At 34.0% G+C, this 16,644-nt stretch overlaps 1 protein-coding gene across 2 annotated transcripts; it reads left to right on the top strand.

Annotated features, from left to right (window-relative positions):
* Positions 1-847: 847 nt before the first annotated feature.
* LOC126832329 (E3 ubiquitin-protein ligase E3D) lies at positions 848-16,409 on the top strand. 2 transcript variants are annotated; one of them, XM_050563082.2, is made up of 8 exons: positions 848-1,055; positions 3,338-3,655; positions 4,750-5,060; positions 5,949-6,036; positions 7,496-7,616; positions 8,619-8,749; positions 14,135-14,297; positions 16,108-16,409. In XM_050563082.2, exons 1-8 carry the CDS (start codon positions 985-987, stop codon positions 16,132-16,134), a joined length of 1,230 nt encoding a protein of 409 aa, XP_050419039.2. In that variant the 5' UTR covers positions 848-984; the 3' UTR covers positions 16,135-16,409. The 2 variants fall into 2 exon arrangements, with proteins under 2 accessions (XP_050419039.2, XP_050419038.2); XM_050563081.2 differs by having other exon boundaries at positions 901-1,055; positions 4,747-5,060; positions 16,108-16,408.
* The last annotated feature ends 235 nt before the right edge of the window (positions 16,410-16,644 follow it).

The raw sequence follows: 16,644 nt of genomic DNA, 5'->3' as shown, positions 1-16,644 counted from the left end.
ACCGTTTGACATGACTTGTGGAATATGTCTAGCCTCATTCTTTGAGCACGCACCTTGTTACAAATGGCGCTGAAATGCATTATGGACGATTCGTGTACCAATGGTAAAATGTTTATTTTGTTTTAAATATTGGATATCAGAAGCCCATCTTTTCCAGTTAAGACCAAAACACCAATGCTGATTTAAATTGCAAAAAAATCGTGTTTTCAATGTCGAAGATTTTGGATGATATTGAGTTACGGACTTTGCTACTTTAAAGGGACAATAAATAACACTCTTACTGGCTTGACAGCTCCAGAAAATAAATAACCTTATTCTAAGAATTAGATGTTTAATTGTCCTACCTGTTGTGTAAATTATCCATTAAATCCTATTTTACTTGTCCAGAGGGTTCGAAAATATTTTAAAATCCAAGTCACATTTGAAAAGGTTTACGTTAAGCTTTTCAAATCATTTAGTTGAATTTTTCCAATTTTTTAAATTAGGTGTGTTGAGATAAAATTTGTATGATCAATTAATTGGAATATTGTAAAATAGTACAATTTGTTGACCAGAATAAAGATTGGGGCATATTATTCAGTTACAACAAGAGTGGTATTGACCCTTTAATTAAAACATTCAATTCGCCGTCTGCTTGGAATGTTTAAAAATGGATTTACCTCCCTTGAAACATTATTTATAATTGAAGTAATTCACCCTGCCTGAGAATTTAGGCAGAGACTCCAATCCAGAGTTTTGTTATGAATGGCATAGGAGAAGTTCAACACCTTTTTAAAATGAATGCTTGAAATCAGATATTATTGAATGCAATTACGAAACACACCACAAGCATAAATGATAAAGGCCGGCTCTGCGTTGGCTAAATACTCCAATATCCAGACACTTTTACATGATATTGATTTTCACTTATGGATATTCGCGACAAAAAGGGAAATTCCAGTTTCGGCAATGGCGAAGTAAACAAATAAACGTGGTTTAGTAAATATGTTTTGTTTATTTGCTGAGAAGAAGCCACAGGTTTCATCTGTCAGTATGATACTTAGTTTGCCCCCAAGGTGTGTTTTCGGTTTTCAAAATTCTGTATTAGTTATAGTGAATTAGTGATCGAAATGAAATGATTTGCTGTTTGTTTATGAATTAAATGAAAATTGGAAAGAAGAATGATTTTCATTTTGTGATCTATTTATGTAACTAGAAGGTTGTGTCCTGAAAAACATTGTATGTCTGGATACCAGAATCTCCCCACATATGTGCAGTACGTGTGGACGGTAGTACGATTTACCCTAGAAATGGTTTCACTACTGATGTCTTCCGTCTTGCTCCAGCCACAGTAGTGGACTGTCCTAAGGCCTTCCTTTGAGCAAGTTTTGTAGTCATTTGACTAGAAAAAAGTGACTGGCCTATGCTCCCTTAATTTCCAATTACACTGACCCCAAACTGTACTGTACCTAGCTTAAAGATACATTATGGGAGATTCGATAACAAGTTGGCAGTTCTCACTATAATAATTAAAAACTAGATAACGTAGAGGCAATTTGCTGAAAATTTCATTCAAATTGATCCACTATGAACCGAGAACTAAGTGAATGAAATTTCTGCCTAGCCTCGGTCATCATCACTAAAGTCAATATGATAAACAGCAGTCTCGATTATCCATTTAATCGTTTAATCGAGAAGGAAAGTTATGCAGTAAATCAGCTCACAATCCACTTAAGATCACAGGCTAGCGATGCCATCTAGAGTTGATTATGGTCTGGATAAGTTAATTAATGTCTAATTAATGATTTAGAAAACATTTCAGGCCTAAAGAAAGACCTGCAATAGAAAGATTTAACTCTTGCATAATGTATGTTTAACATATAATAAACAATTCCCACTGAAATAAACATGAAACCTTACCGTATAATTATATGATTTGATTAAACCCAACTGGTATGTGAAATTTCTGTTCATTTTAAAATGGCCGCCGAACCATAATCACATGATTTCATGTCACTCGAAAATACAGTAAAAACAGATTATGATTTCAGTGTTCTGCTCTTCACTATTTGTAACATAATTACTTATTTCCATGCAAACTGTGAGGATATATCCCGATATGTGTTGAAAATTTTGCAATTGAACCTAATTTTACTTGCTCAAAGCCTCAAATAGAGTGTATCAATTGTAGCTGTGAATAAGAATTATGACGGCTACAAATATTGCATCTAGATTTACCCAAATCTACCCAAATCCACCATTTTTTCAACTTCTGACAATAATTTATATTAATTATATCGATATTGAATAATGTACCATTCTTTATACCAAACAGTTGACCTTTTTTGGTACAATAGTTCAAAAATAGATGATGAAAAATGGATATATTGAAAATTTAATTCAAATTACCTTATTCTCAGTGAAGTTATGAGTGTTCGAAGATGTAGCGTAGATTGTTTATTATCGTTGAATTTTAAAGTTTTGTTTGTGTTCTAATTCATTTAAATCTTGGCCATCTGATGGTCTAGAGAGTTGATTACATAGGCTTGTCATGTGAATCAGTGTCTAAATAATAGTATATATAACATTTGAAGTCAAAATAAAGATCTGCAATAGGTAGATTTAGCTCTAATATACATAATGCATCTTTAATCAATTCCATACCATTGACATAGCAAACATTGGAATAAAGTAATGTATAGAAAGACAGATTTATCACAAAAAATATGTCTTCCTTAACTTGTAAGAGTTATTTTTTCAATTCTTTGTTTTTTTTTAATTGAATAGGCTACTATTAATCTTAAGATTAAAGACAGCCCTTACGTCTATAGATATAGCCAATATGTTAAGATATAACCGATTGTGCAGTAAGTAAGGAATGAAACTTAAATTTGTGAAGAAACTGATATCCACAAAATCTTTCAAAACAAAAATTTTAATCTTATATACCCCATCTCTATAAATGATCCCCACAGTTGAATACTTTTTTTTTTACCTAAAAAAAAAGCATGTTTACCACCATTAAGTTTCAAGTACTGGTAGTTATTTGAACTTGAACTTTATCAAGGGTCAAGCAAATAATGTAGTATACATTGATAATTAAATAAAATGGATAACAACATAGTTTAAATACTACGCTGCTCCCCCCCCCCCCTTTTAATACAAACTCTCACCATCTGCAGAAATAATCAAATATGGTACCTGGGTGTAGCGTTAGAAAAAGTTGGGGGACAGATTCTGAAATCATTGCCTTATATCTACCAAAAAAAAGTAAAAACAACAATAATTTCAAACAAAACCAGCTGAATGAATGAGATTTCTTTATCTTCTTATTTGAAATTCAACTTTCATATTTCAGGTTTGAAGAAAAAGATAGCAAACCCACCATATCTGTTCATCAGAATTCTGTATGTTTAGAAGATAGAGATACATCGGTTAATTTCCGTTTACATAATGCTGAATTATCTCCCTTGTCATGCCGGGGACTACTTTTAAATCGACATAAGGATTTACAAATGACTCTTCGATCTTTAGAGACAAAAGAAGATGTAATTATTCAACCTGCTCGACAAGATGCAGCTCATATTAATCAGTCTAAATTAGTGGAAAAAATCCAGATATGTCAGAATCACCTCTTCTGTATTAGTTGTGGTAACAGAATATTACACAGACACAGGTAATACAAGTGTACTGACTGTAGGCACTTATCCAATCTCGTGGGTTTTCTCCGGGTCCAATCCCCAGTTGTACGTGACAAGGAGTAGGGTCGCCTGTCCAACCTCGTGGGTTTTCTCCGGGTCCTCCGGTCTCCTCCCACTGCTAAAGACCCCTAAGCGCAAGCGAATTATTGAAATAAAATTAAACCGTTTGTTAGTCCCAAAATGACCTAGTTTGTGTTGAGTGGACGTTAAACCCCATTTCTCTCTCTTTCTCCAGGTCCTCCGGTTTCCCCTCACTGCTAAAGAACCCTACGCGCAAGCGAATTATTGAAATAAAATTAAACCATGTGTTAGTCCCAAAATGACCTAGTTTGTGTCGAGTGGACGTTAAACCCCATTTCTCTCTCTCTCTCTCTCTCTCTCTCTCTCTCTCTCTCTCACTGACTGTAGGATCACATCTTTCATGCCACACCTTCTGTACATGTTAACTACACGAACCTAAAAAGATTGGTCTATTGAATGTGCTTGTTTTTAGCTACGTTTGGAGGCCTTCATTATAGTAACCCATACTGTGGCATCTTGGAAACTGAAGTTTACAATAGGATAATGTTAAATATGAATTACCTCATGGAAATGAACTATTAAACTTCAGCACTGTCTGAAATAATGTGCATACATTATGTCAAAATTGAATTTTTGAACTACCAACTTCCATGACACTTTGATGTTTCTTGTCATCTTGGTTAGTGAATCAGTGTCTGTAACTTTCTGAGAAAACGTGGCTCCCTTTTTGCCCTTTTAGATGAAAGATTGGTATGAATTTAATCATCTGGTGATGATGCCCCAGCAATTATCTGATGACCTGCCGATAATTTTCAAAGCATTTGATATGTAGAATATAGTTGTACAGTATATGTAGTTGAACAAATATAATTGATAATCAGAATAATAATAATTTATGAAGGATAAATTTGGTTACTGTAAATGTAAACTTTGGCATCATCACTCTGTCTTAGTGAGAAATACATATTCGTGGAGTTTAGAAGACTAGCATATCTGTGTTTGTGCACTTATATACAAATTATATCGTAATATCTTGATTTTCCAGTAGTTTCTACAGAGTTCTGCCTCTGCCATCGGAAAATTGGTCAGATTACGCTGACATGTGGTTCTGTCATCGACACGACTCTCATGGTGCAAGTGATGTTCATGACACTACTGACACTCATGATCAACAAAAATCTAAACCATCTCCGTCACTGTCACCTAAAGCCAATGATTGTTTGGTGGGTACAACGTACATTATGATCAACTCAAGACACATCCAGTCTGGTGCTGTGAACAGTCATCAAGATGAACTGGTTTGTAGTAGATGTGGAGTGTGCATAGGTACATCTTTAACCCACAAACAAAGTGACCAAGGTAATAAATTATAAAAGATTAATATTGAATTGATGGGTGTTGTGTGTGAAGTAGTGTATGTTTACTTGTTTTTGATCACCTGATACCATTTTGACTGGATATAACAACACACTAAAGTACATATATCTTGTTAGTCGTTAAAAGGTGAAGTCTTAACTTTCACTTGGTCTCCAATAAGTTTGTTTGGTTATGCAAATCAAATGCTAACATGTGCAGAAATACGCTTTTAACTGTCTTTGAAAGTTTCAGGTCAAAATATTGAGCCTTTTGGAAATCGTACTTTATAGAGATTTCTTCATTTATTTCTTGGGTTACATGAACCTGATAAATGCGACTATTCAATGTTATCAGTAAAATAGGCCTATCCCAAGATTTAAATAACCTGCAAATTCATTTACTCGCTGTAAAAACCCAAACCACTGTATTCTTGAAGTTGTCAAATGCTGTGTGCATATCTGACCTACATATGTATAGATAATCATTGGTATTTGTTTGAAGAAGTAGCACAGGGCTTCAAACAGCATTATTTAATGAAATAACCTGGGATTTCTCCTTTGACATATGACCATCTGATAAATTTTCTTTTAGTATACATTTATGACTCATGAGTACCTGTACATAACCTTTTTACGTCTAATGAGCACCTTTATATAAGATGACTTTCATCAGGTAACAATCCGGTTACTGTTGTATTATTGAAAATTAAGTAATCTCTTTAAATTGAATTATTATTTGTTGTCAGAGAGGGGGCCATGAGGTTGTGACATGGCTGATTCAATGGACTATCTTTGAAAATTGGGTTTAGAGTTAACACTGTCCCATTATTATGATTTTGTGTAAGGTGTTAGTTGTGCAGTTTTCATGATTTGTCTGTTATTTTTATTTCAGAAACTAAAGATACCTACAAAATTTATCTTCATGCAACAACATTTCAACAAACCGACGATACGTCTGATTTACTTACTTCCAAACAAAGGTACATGTATTTATATTTATTACTAAACAGCAAAAAAACAAAACGTCAGTACGATTTCAAAATCAGAGAGGCACTTTAATCAAATCATTCTAGAAAACGACTTACTAAATGGATCAAAGCAATTTTTTGTGAACAATATGTTGACACATTAGTGATTAATTCATCACAATTCCAAGACATTACGTGAAGGTTTAGAGTCTGTACACAGTCTATACATCAGTATCTGGTGTGTCCACTACGAGTGTCAATAACAGCAGCGCATCATCTGCATGGAGTGGACCAGACTATTGAGGAACACCTTTGGTACCTGGAACCACACTCTCAGAAAAGCCTGGTGCAATCCATTGGTTGTGTTTGGTCTCGGTACACCGTTATTAAGTCTCCCCTGAATTTCATCCCAAAGATGTTCAATCGGGTTTAAGTCCGGACTAAGGGCTGGCCAGTGCATAAGATTGACACCGTTCTGCTGTAGAAAGTCCCGAGTAACTCTGGTGGTGTGGATAGGGGGCGCTGTCATGCTGAAAAATGTTGTATCGATGAAGTGTGAAATGTGGTATGACGTGGGGTCTGAGAACTTGATCGATGTAGTGCACTGCTGTGATGCCGTCTCTTCTGCCTGGACCAAGATTTTGGAACACCACAGGACCCACTCTCTGGTTCAGGCCAATTCCACCCCAAACCAATATACAATAATAACATTTGGCAAGTTTTATGCAATGCGTCTATTCAGAGTAACATACCAACCTGACGTTTCTTTTGCTGCTTAGTATATTTTATTTGTGTTCTGATCAGTGTCAATAATAAAATGACAGTACTATATTTTGCACTGTACACGAATTACATGTTCCATGTTCCAAAAATGTTACTTCTATGTACATGTATAAGAATCACCCTTCCTTCAATCTGCCATGAGGGATTGAGTGGTTGAGTATTTTAACGCATGTGATCATAAGATCTGTTATCTATGTAAATCATGGATTTTGAATATATTTGTCGGGTTGCCTTTATAGGCTCAATACCACTCTTGGTGTAACTGAATAATATGTCCCAATCTTTATTCTGGTCAACAAATTGTACTATTTTAGAATATTTCAATTAATTGATGATACAAATTTCATCTTAACACACCTTATTTAAAAATTTTGAAAAATTCAACATAATGGTTTGAAACGTCTAACGTAAACCTTTTCAAATGAAACTTCGATTTAAAAGTAAAATAGGATGTAATGGATAATTTACACAACAGGTAGGACACTTAAACATCTAGTACTTAGATAGAGATATTATTTATTTTCTGGAGCTTTCAAGCCAGCAAGAGTGTTATTGTCCCTTTAAGTGACAAGTCACTAAGTATTGTTTTTATATCTACATCTATATAATGGTCCATCATATTTTATATTTTATCATTACTTGATAAAGACGAGAGAATTATTTATACAGTATTATTTATATTTTACAGCTGTGAAGATAGATTACAGTATTATTTAAGTCAGTTATTACAAGAAGAAAGTCAACTATATACCAGTTTTAGATTTATTATATCATCAACTGATAACCACAACCTATCTATTAAAATTATGGTAAGATTTGACATATTACATGTAGAATCTAGGGGGATTGGGTGGCCGTATGACCTAATACGTACACAAGTGAATTGCCGTGATTTTCGATCCCACACTTCCCATTGACAGGGAGTAGGGTCTGCCTGTCTAACCTCGCGAATTATTGAGATAAAATTGCACCATATGTTAGAACCAAAATGGCCTTGTTTCTGTTGAGTTGTTGTTAAACCTCATTTCTCTCACTAGAATTAAAGTCAGTCTATTTTGGTTGTAATGATTACAGGTCCAGGACCACATTAATATTGTAGATAGCAACAGAAATCCAAATAACAATTACTATTAGTATGTGTTTCTGATGAAATATATGTTTTACAAATGTACATTTTATAAATTTAAGAATCCCTGCACAACAGCAGCACAACAGACTTGGTTTAGAGTAGAGATTTTTTAATGATATATCGTTAATGAAAAAGGGTACTGCAACCCGAAAGTCATATAATTAAAAAAAGTCTCTACTCTAAATAAAGTGTGTTGTGCGGGGATTCTTAAATCTATATTATTGCTCTCCTGGCCCGTAGGTTTGGTTGTTTAATGAGAAAGTATCATGAATAGGTTGTTATTTGTAGGTTTGTTTGTTTAATGACAAAGTATCGTGTAATTGGTTGTTATTTGTAGGTTTGGATGTTTAATGAGAAAGTATCATGTAATTGGTTGTTATTTCTAGGTTTGGTTGTTTAATGAGAAAGTATCATAAATAGGTTGTTATTTGTAGGTTTGGTTGTTTAATGAGAAAGTGTAATTAGTTGTCATTTGTAGTTTTAGTTGTTTGGTGAAAATGTATGATGTAATTGGTTACTATTAGTACATGTAGGTCTAAAGGTTGTTTAATTGGAAAGTATGATGTAATTGGTTGTTATTGTAGGTTTGCTTATTTAATGAGAAAGTATCGTTTTATTGGTTGTTATTTGTAAGTTTGGATGTTTAATGTGAAAGTATGATGTAATTGGTTGTTATTTGTAGGTTTGGTTGTTAGATGAGAATATTGAAGTGTATCAAGGTGTATGTGAAACTACTAGTAATATTAATCAAGTGATAGATATACCAGCTGTACTCTGTGTGAAACTACTCTATAGGTGTATTTTATCATCCAGGTAATTATCTATTATTTATTTATTCATTTATTTAACCTTTTAGATCAGAGATTTCAATTTACTCGAAAACAGACAATGAACAATTCTAAAGCCCTTACAATTATGATAAATGTTGTTCTTAGATGAGTACCACTTCAGATGATATGAATGTTATTCACAGGTGCAGAATTTATGGGGTAGGGGCTCAACTCCCCCCCCCACCCACCACCCATATGGGACTTTGTAGGCGCCCCTCAGGCCCAGTCCCAGTCCCCAAAAAATAGAAGCTCAGTTATATTATATTTCTCGCCTACTGCGCTCGATTCCATTACTTCATCATTTTTCCACTCCTCTGTGGTCTTATACGATCTTATCACAATCATATTCACGGTTATAGTGAATCACCCAGTTAGTAGTACCACTAGTGAGAGGGTTGTAGTGCGACATACTGTACACATGTTCTATTAACTCTCACAAAACTACCGGAATTGACAGCCAGGCCTCGAGATTCTGTCCCATTGATTCCCATTTCTTCTCCTCTCGTTCATATGAATTTGCTCTCATCAATGAACTCAAATACCAGGAAATTGACTAAAATTTTCAGGCCCAGTCTCAAAAATTAAAAGCTCAGGTACATATTATACGTTGCTATCTGAAATATTTTCGTGCCTACGGTGCTCAATTCTATTATGGCATCATTCTTCCACTCCTGTGTGGTCTTATACTATCTCATCACTCTCATATTCACGGTCATAGTTAACTGCCTAGTTAGTAGTACCACTAGTGCGTAGGGTGACAGACTGTACAAATGTTCTATGAACGCTCACAAAACAGATGGAATTGACAGGAATATCTTGAGATTCTGTCCCATTGACTTTCATTTCTGATCCTCTCGTTCACAAGAATTTGCTCCCAGCAATGACCTCTAAGGCCAGGATATTGACTTAAATTTTCAAAATTTCCTCAGGAGGCTGCAGTAAGTTCAAGAGTCATCAATATTAATTTGTTAAAACTATTTTTGAAATAAATTTCAAAATAAACTAGACCTCCGAAGGAGTAGAGACCTGTTTCGGTACGTCAGGTTACCCCTTGTCATGTCAATAATCAAGTTACACCATGCATTATTGAGTAAGATAGTAACATTCAATACCTATTAAAGGGACTATCCCGATTTGATCAGGGTCTCAAAAATAAAAGTCTGAGTACGTTTGAAATTTAAGTGCCAAAATATAGAGGAATGGTGTATTTACCGTGTTTAGACGTGAACCACAAAACTGCTTATCTGGACACGTAACCCTTTTAAGATTTCGGGTCTGTTTTTTTGTTGGGTGGCCTGATAACCGATTCCCGTTCTTTTACGGATCTATACAATGAATGACCCATGTGCTGTACTTGATAACGAAAGGTAAGTTCCACCTAGGCATTAGTTTTATAAAATAAAAGTCTGGTTTTATCCAGCCACCGCATAATACAGCTTGGGAGACCAGTCTCCATCTCCAGATGAAGACTGACAGGTTTAAGTTGTTTGAAAACGTATCACATATAATGAGTTAGCTGCTCGGCCCTAAGGTAGAGGGTTTTATGGGATTTTAACACAAAATTAAGCAGTTTTATTCTCCAAAATGTTATCGGGATTGGCCCTTTAAAGTGGAAAAAAACTGTCATTTTAAATTCTTAATAAATCTGGAAGTTATACTTCAATGTCGAACATTTTGATATTAATTTGTTGGTCGACATGAGAGTCATCATATATGAAAAGGTCAAGCGTCATTAAAAGGTTAGGTCACTAGATAGAAATAAACAGTTGAACAAAATTCAAAGTGAAACCGGAAGTAAATGAAATCGAAATTAAAAAATCAGCTCCCTAACAATTGTTGCCATTTGGAATAAGTTCAAAACAAAAAAGAGTTTTCGAAAATCGGAAAAAAATGGTGGCTGAATATTGATTTGAAGATTTTTTGTAAAATCCAATATGGCAGCCAAATGGTTGAAGATTTTATCAAACAAGGTCTCTGAAAATGGAAGATAATATCTGGGGCTAATGCCACCATATTATGCTATTTTTTGGTCTATTTTTAAAATGGAGAGAACTATTCATGTACGGGAAAAATTGGAAGGCCATTCTGCCAATGTAGACGTTGTTGGCCTTAGTGGATCTATTTATTAAATATAAATTGGGTCATTTCTACTAAAAAATAATATCAAAATGTACGGTCTTGAAGTATAACTTCTGGTTTTATTAAGAGTTCAAAATGACAGATTTAACCACTTTAATAGGTATTGGCTCTTACTATGCTCAATAATGCATGGTGTAACTTGATTGTTGACATGACAAGACGTGACCTGGCGTACCAAAACACGCCAGTACTCTTTGGAGTTCTAGTTATAGTTGTATTTTATAGAAAATCTGATGCATGTGAAAGCTTCATGTATCATAACACCATTTTTTTATATTCTACATCAAATGACAATGGTTTCCTTCCAAATGAAAATCTATGTCAACATTCTGACATTAATGAAGTCTTAAATGTTTCATAAACAACCGGACTATTATGTATTTAACAATATTTACAAAATATTAATAATTTATCATTGCAAATATGAATTTGAAATATAAACCATTTTCGGGTTAATGTTTGAGTTATAGTTTTGTAAGATAATACCTATACAAAATATTAAAGTGTTATTAAATATTGTTTCAATTATCTGTCTATGTAAAATGTAAACACTTGTATGAAATAAAAACATCCTTTAAATAACATTATTGATTTTCTACCTACATGTATATTTATACACCCACCATGACACTTTACACCCACATTAGTTTGTTACCCAGTAGAATCAAGATTTTTTTAGCCTGATTTTCCTAAAAACTATGTGAACGTGATAGAGGCTACAGTTTTTAAAAGGGCTTTATTTTTCAAATTTGGTGGGAAGCATTGTGAAGCTAGAGGATGAATTCTATCAATTTTCAGCCTTGTATTCTGGAGTTTTTCTAAGAAAAATTTTTGAATGCGATAGAGACCACAGTATTTAACAGTTTTGTTTCAAATTTGTTGTGATGCATTGGGATGCTAAAAGAATAAACACTATTGATTTTCAGCATTGTTTGACCTTCTCTTTTGTAACACAATTATGCCACCATTTTGAAAAACCATGTGATAAGAGTTACACTGTTCAATGGATTTTTCTCAAATTTCATGTGAAGCAATTATTTTTCAGTTTTCTTGGACATTCTGTTCCAGAATTATGTGTGTCTGTTAAAGCTTGTGAAAGAGATAGAGATCCGACTTCATGAAGGCATGAAGGATACTGCTGAAATTTGGTCAACATCCAACATCCCTTACAATAAGCTGCTGTCTACGGCTTTCTTTTTTCAAGACATAGCTGTTTTATGGTCATATTTTCATTCTTTGCATGGCTGTCTTTATAGTAAAAGAAAACAGACATAACGTGTATTCTGTATGATAGCAGGGCTTCTATTTAGAGATGTGATCAAAGTTTAAAGTGACCTGAAAAAGTCATGACACTTGTCATGAGAAGGAAGCATGTTAATCATAGACAAATGTATCTAATGTTGTGTTCGATTTATCTCATGTTAACAGTTAGCATAATTTTAGGACCTGAAAATAGCACCCAAATTATTTTACAACTACAACATATACATTCAAATCATGTTAAAACTTTTATATTCCAAATTAGTTTACAACATATGCATTCAAATCATGTTACAAATTATATATTCCAAATTAGTTTGCAACTTACACATTCTTAATCATTTTACAACTTACAATGCACATATTCCAAATCATGTTACAGCATATAAAATTTTAATCATGTTACAACTTATATATTCCACATCATGTTACAACTTATATATTCCAAATCATGTAACAACTTATACATTCCAAATCATGTAACAACTTATACATTCCAAATTGTGTTACAACATAAATATTATTCTAGAAGGTTAGAAAGATTCTTACTCCAGGTAATGGATTATCATATGGATTAATAAAAATGTGACCACCTTCTTCGGTATATTTTTGTCTGGCAACCAATCTTTTTTGTTGTTGTGCGTTATTATTATACAGCTCAAGACTAAATATGCCTGACTAATCGGAATACCTACCAATATCCTATTTATACTGAAGTTGAATGTTCTTTTCCCATATATTCTAACACCATAATAGTGGTAAAATCTATATGCATGATGTCACGATGCTCTATTATGTATGTAACTTTTGTCTTAATATTCTGTTTTTCTATAGCTTATTAAATTTGTATGTACTCTGGGTTGAAGGATACTTGATCTTAGCCTGTTCAAAGTGTGCAAACAATCAAATTCATATTGATTCAGTGGATTGCAATAGTCTCATAAGAGTTGCTGTATTGACAACTTCTGGAGACAAGTGTTAAAAGTTTCCACACAAGCCTTTGCCATCACTTCTTAGTTTTTTTTAACCTAGTTAAATTAGCAACAAATTCAGGCATCCTGTTTTTTTAGGTCTATTTTCATTAATAGGGTACATTCATTAAAGATACATTAGTTAAGAGTTTAATAAAGAGTTGGTCATTCTTGCTATAATAATTCAAAAATAGATGATGAAAAAAGAAAATATTGAAAATTTCATTCAAATTACTTCATTCTCAGCCAAGTTATAATTGTTTGTAGTTTTGACAAGATGCGTGCACAGTGGTAACCAGGTCACTGGTATAATCAGGACTTAGCCGCGCTTTCCCATTTTTAAATTAAATTTTTAAATGGCGAACCATTATAATCTAGTTAAAATCTCGAGATCCGATGCCATTGAGAGTCGATTATGGTCTTGTTTTGTTAATAAATGTCTAAATAATAATTTAGATAACATTTAAGGCCTAAAGAAAGACCTGCAATAGGCAGATTTAGCTCTTACATAATGTATGTTTAATGAGTGACATTTACCATTTATTTGTATTAGATAGATCATTGGGCATATATTGTCTATTGATAACAGTACAAGTGATTAATTGTATGAAAATTTAAACCAAAATGTATTGATATATTACATGTTTGTAAGTAAGTAATATGTAAGTAAGTAATAACGATATGTTTGTCTGGCTGGTTTGTATATAAATAAAACAACACATGTCACAAACTACTTTTAAAAGCAAATCCTATAAATCTGATTGTCTTTAGTCTAGACTCAAATCAAATCAAATCATGGAAAAACATAAGTTATAAGCTTTTACATCCGACCATTATATAAATAAAATATAATTATGATTTTAGTAAAGTATTTCTGCATTATTTCGGTCAAGGAGGAATCATGCCGTGGGACAACCTTATCTCATCACTGCCTTCTTATGGATTAAGTTGTCAGTTTGTATCTGTAATTGGTAATAGTTCTGTTATTGTATTTACAGTCAAGCTAAACCAGAAGATAAAGCTATATATAAATTATGGGAACGAGATAATAGCGTCCATGGCATTTCTCTACCATATAGTTTGTGTCAGCAGATGACGTCAATACTAATAAACAGCACAAAGAAACTACCTAAATCAACCCGACAACTTAATGGTTTCAATGTAAGTTTAATACCACGTAACTTCTAGCAGATTTTCATTTTGCACACAGAGAACTATCTACTTGGAGGATAGATCTCTGCCCTGAATTACCGCTACATCTTTCATACACACAAACACTAAATAAACACTTTCCATTTTATTAAATTTTAATGGAAGCAGAATAAACATTTCTAAAAATTCTCGAAGTATACTTTTTAGTGTTTTGACTAAAATCGTCGATTTAGGAATTAAAATGGCGGTGGTCAATTAGCTGCGTGTATGTGTAACTTTCGCATGGCAGGTTTGTTGCCGTCAATGTTCTGGCTGAATCTGACGAGCAAATACAGCAATTCAAATATGTCATATGTTCTCTTCCTAAACCCCTGAAAGGATGATTCTACTGATAACTAGAGATAAAATTGTAAACAACAATTTTATCAACAAAACGCTTCAAAATCACAAAATAGTATTCTCATGCTGGTCTCACACAGTGGCAATGATCACAAGGTGATCGCCCGACATTCGTAGGTGTTCGTGAGCATTCGCGGTCATGTTAATTGCGGTGTTACGAATATTAGGAACATGCTCCTAAAGTCCGCCTGGAAAGGGGGGGTTAGCGTGCGCGCGCTGTATCATAAAGTCTGTCATTGAGTCGACTGGCGTGGTTTCGAATCCCCGGTTGTACGTGGCAAGGAGTAGGGTTGCCTGTCCAACCTCGTGGGGTTTTCTCCGGGTCCTCCGGTTTCCTCCCACTGCTAAAGACCCCTACGCGCAAGCGAATTATGTAAATAAAATTAAACCATATGTTAGTTCCGAAATCACCTAGTTTGTGTCGAGTGGACGTTAAACCCCATTTCTCTCTCTCTCTCCGCCTGGAAAGCATATTCATCTTGCTTTTGCAACATTTTTAGCAGCAACCACAAGCCATTTTTATCGATGGCAAGGCATTTGTAGTGATCGTAGGACATTTGTAAGAATTTGTTCACATATTCTTTTATACGCCCACATTATTTTATTGTAACCCTGGTCCGTCCGTCCACACTTAGTTTTGAACGCGATAGAGTTAACATTGTTCATGTGGTTTTATGTCCAATCTGAGATTGGTTCGAGTTATCAGTTCATAAATAATTATTTGTTGACTTATTACCCTTACGTCAAATGTAAATTTAAGCCAAAATGAAATATCCGATTTGAATGAAATCTTGTATAGCTATACTTTATGAGATCTCGGATGATTGTGAATTTTAAATAGCTTTCGAACACGTACATTACACAATTCACTCTCATATAATGAAGTAGCTTTCTTGTTTGGTTGTTGCCATCCCCAATACGATACACGGGCGTATTTTTCTAGCGACTGCTCCCTACCTTCCATGAAGTCAGTAGTGAGCTGGGTCGTAAAATCGACCACAGCATCCTTCAAGAACTGTATGGTATATTATTCATTAATATTTTGCATATCTTAGAATATAGACAAAATGAGTTTTACAACAGCCCAGCTATCTCAGACCATTCCCAGGCCACGGGGCATTGCCCAAATGGCCGGGTGACCAGTTTACCCGTTTCTGGAGGTGTGACAAGTCAGAGTTTTTTGGGATCGGTTAGATTTGATCAGATATAGTAATGGGGAGCCTTCACTTCCTATATATTGATAACGGTGTGTTGATTCCCCAAAACAAAGCATTTATTTGCCACGAAATTAAGAGCACACGCTATGCCATAGTTATTTAACGCACTCGTGGGAAATTACATTTTTATAACGCCTACTTAGTTTTTCTCTAGAAAACTAAGAAACAAAAATAAATGGGTTTTTTTTTGATAATATTTTTAGATTGGATTGCTAAATGTCAAACGATGAGCAGATATCCAAGGAAGAAGACCAAGCCAGTTTTCTGTAAAGATTTCGACCGTCATCCATATAAACAGACCTTTAGATCTGAAGTACTTTTGTCACCATTAGTATAAGCATAGAAGTTCTTTAAGTGTGTATTTCTAAGAAAATGTCAATGTATGTGTTTGTTCAGTTATTTCTTTCCAGATAAAAAAAAAGTGAGTCTATCATGAATTTATGTATGATTAAAACAAATAAATTAAAAACAAGCGCATTTTATTGGTCATGAACTTTTGTACAATCTAAATAAATATTAAGAATATGTTAATTTTCTGTAATTATATCTTCAAGATACACAAATCTGTTAGTCAGGAATTTCCTATGAGGATTTTAGTGTAAGCATTTTTATCGACCACTGATTAGACAACTTTATCTGCATTCAATCAAATTTCCATCTAATTCAAATTGATTACCTTAATCAGCGAATTTATTGACACCGATATCCGAAGTGATTACCCAAATCGCCTAATCACTTCC

Source organism: Patella vulgata, chromosome 9 (genome assembly GCF_932274485.2).
Source record: "Patella vulgata chromosome 9, xgPatVulg1.2, whole genome shotgun sequence".
Taxonomy (NCBI): Eukaryota; Metazoa; Mollusca; class Gastropoda; family Patellidae; genus Patella; species Patella vulgata.
Note: the sequence above shows the minus strand (reverse complement) of the source record. Positions and strands in the feature narration are given on the sequence as shown.

Excerpts from the sequence above, each read along its gene's own strand:
- LOC126832329 (XM_050563081.2), top strand. The coding sequence starts at position 985 with ATGTTTTGTTTATTTGCTGAGAAGAAGCCACAGGTTTCATCTGTCAGT. Across the intron at positions 1,056-3,337 it reads ATACTTAGTTTGCCCCCAAG|GTTTGAAGAAAAAGATAGCA; the intron begins GTGTGTTTTCGG and ends TTCATATTTCAG. Across the intron at positions 7,617-8,618 it reads ACCTATCTATTAAAATTATG|GTTTGGTTGTTAGATGAGAA; the intron begins GTAAGATTTGAC and ends TGTTATTTGTAG.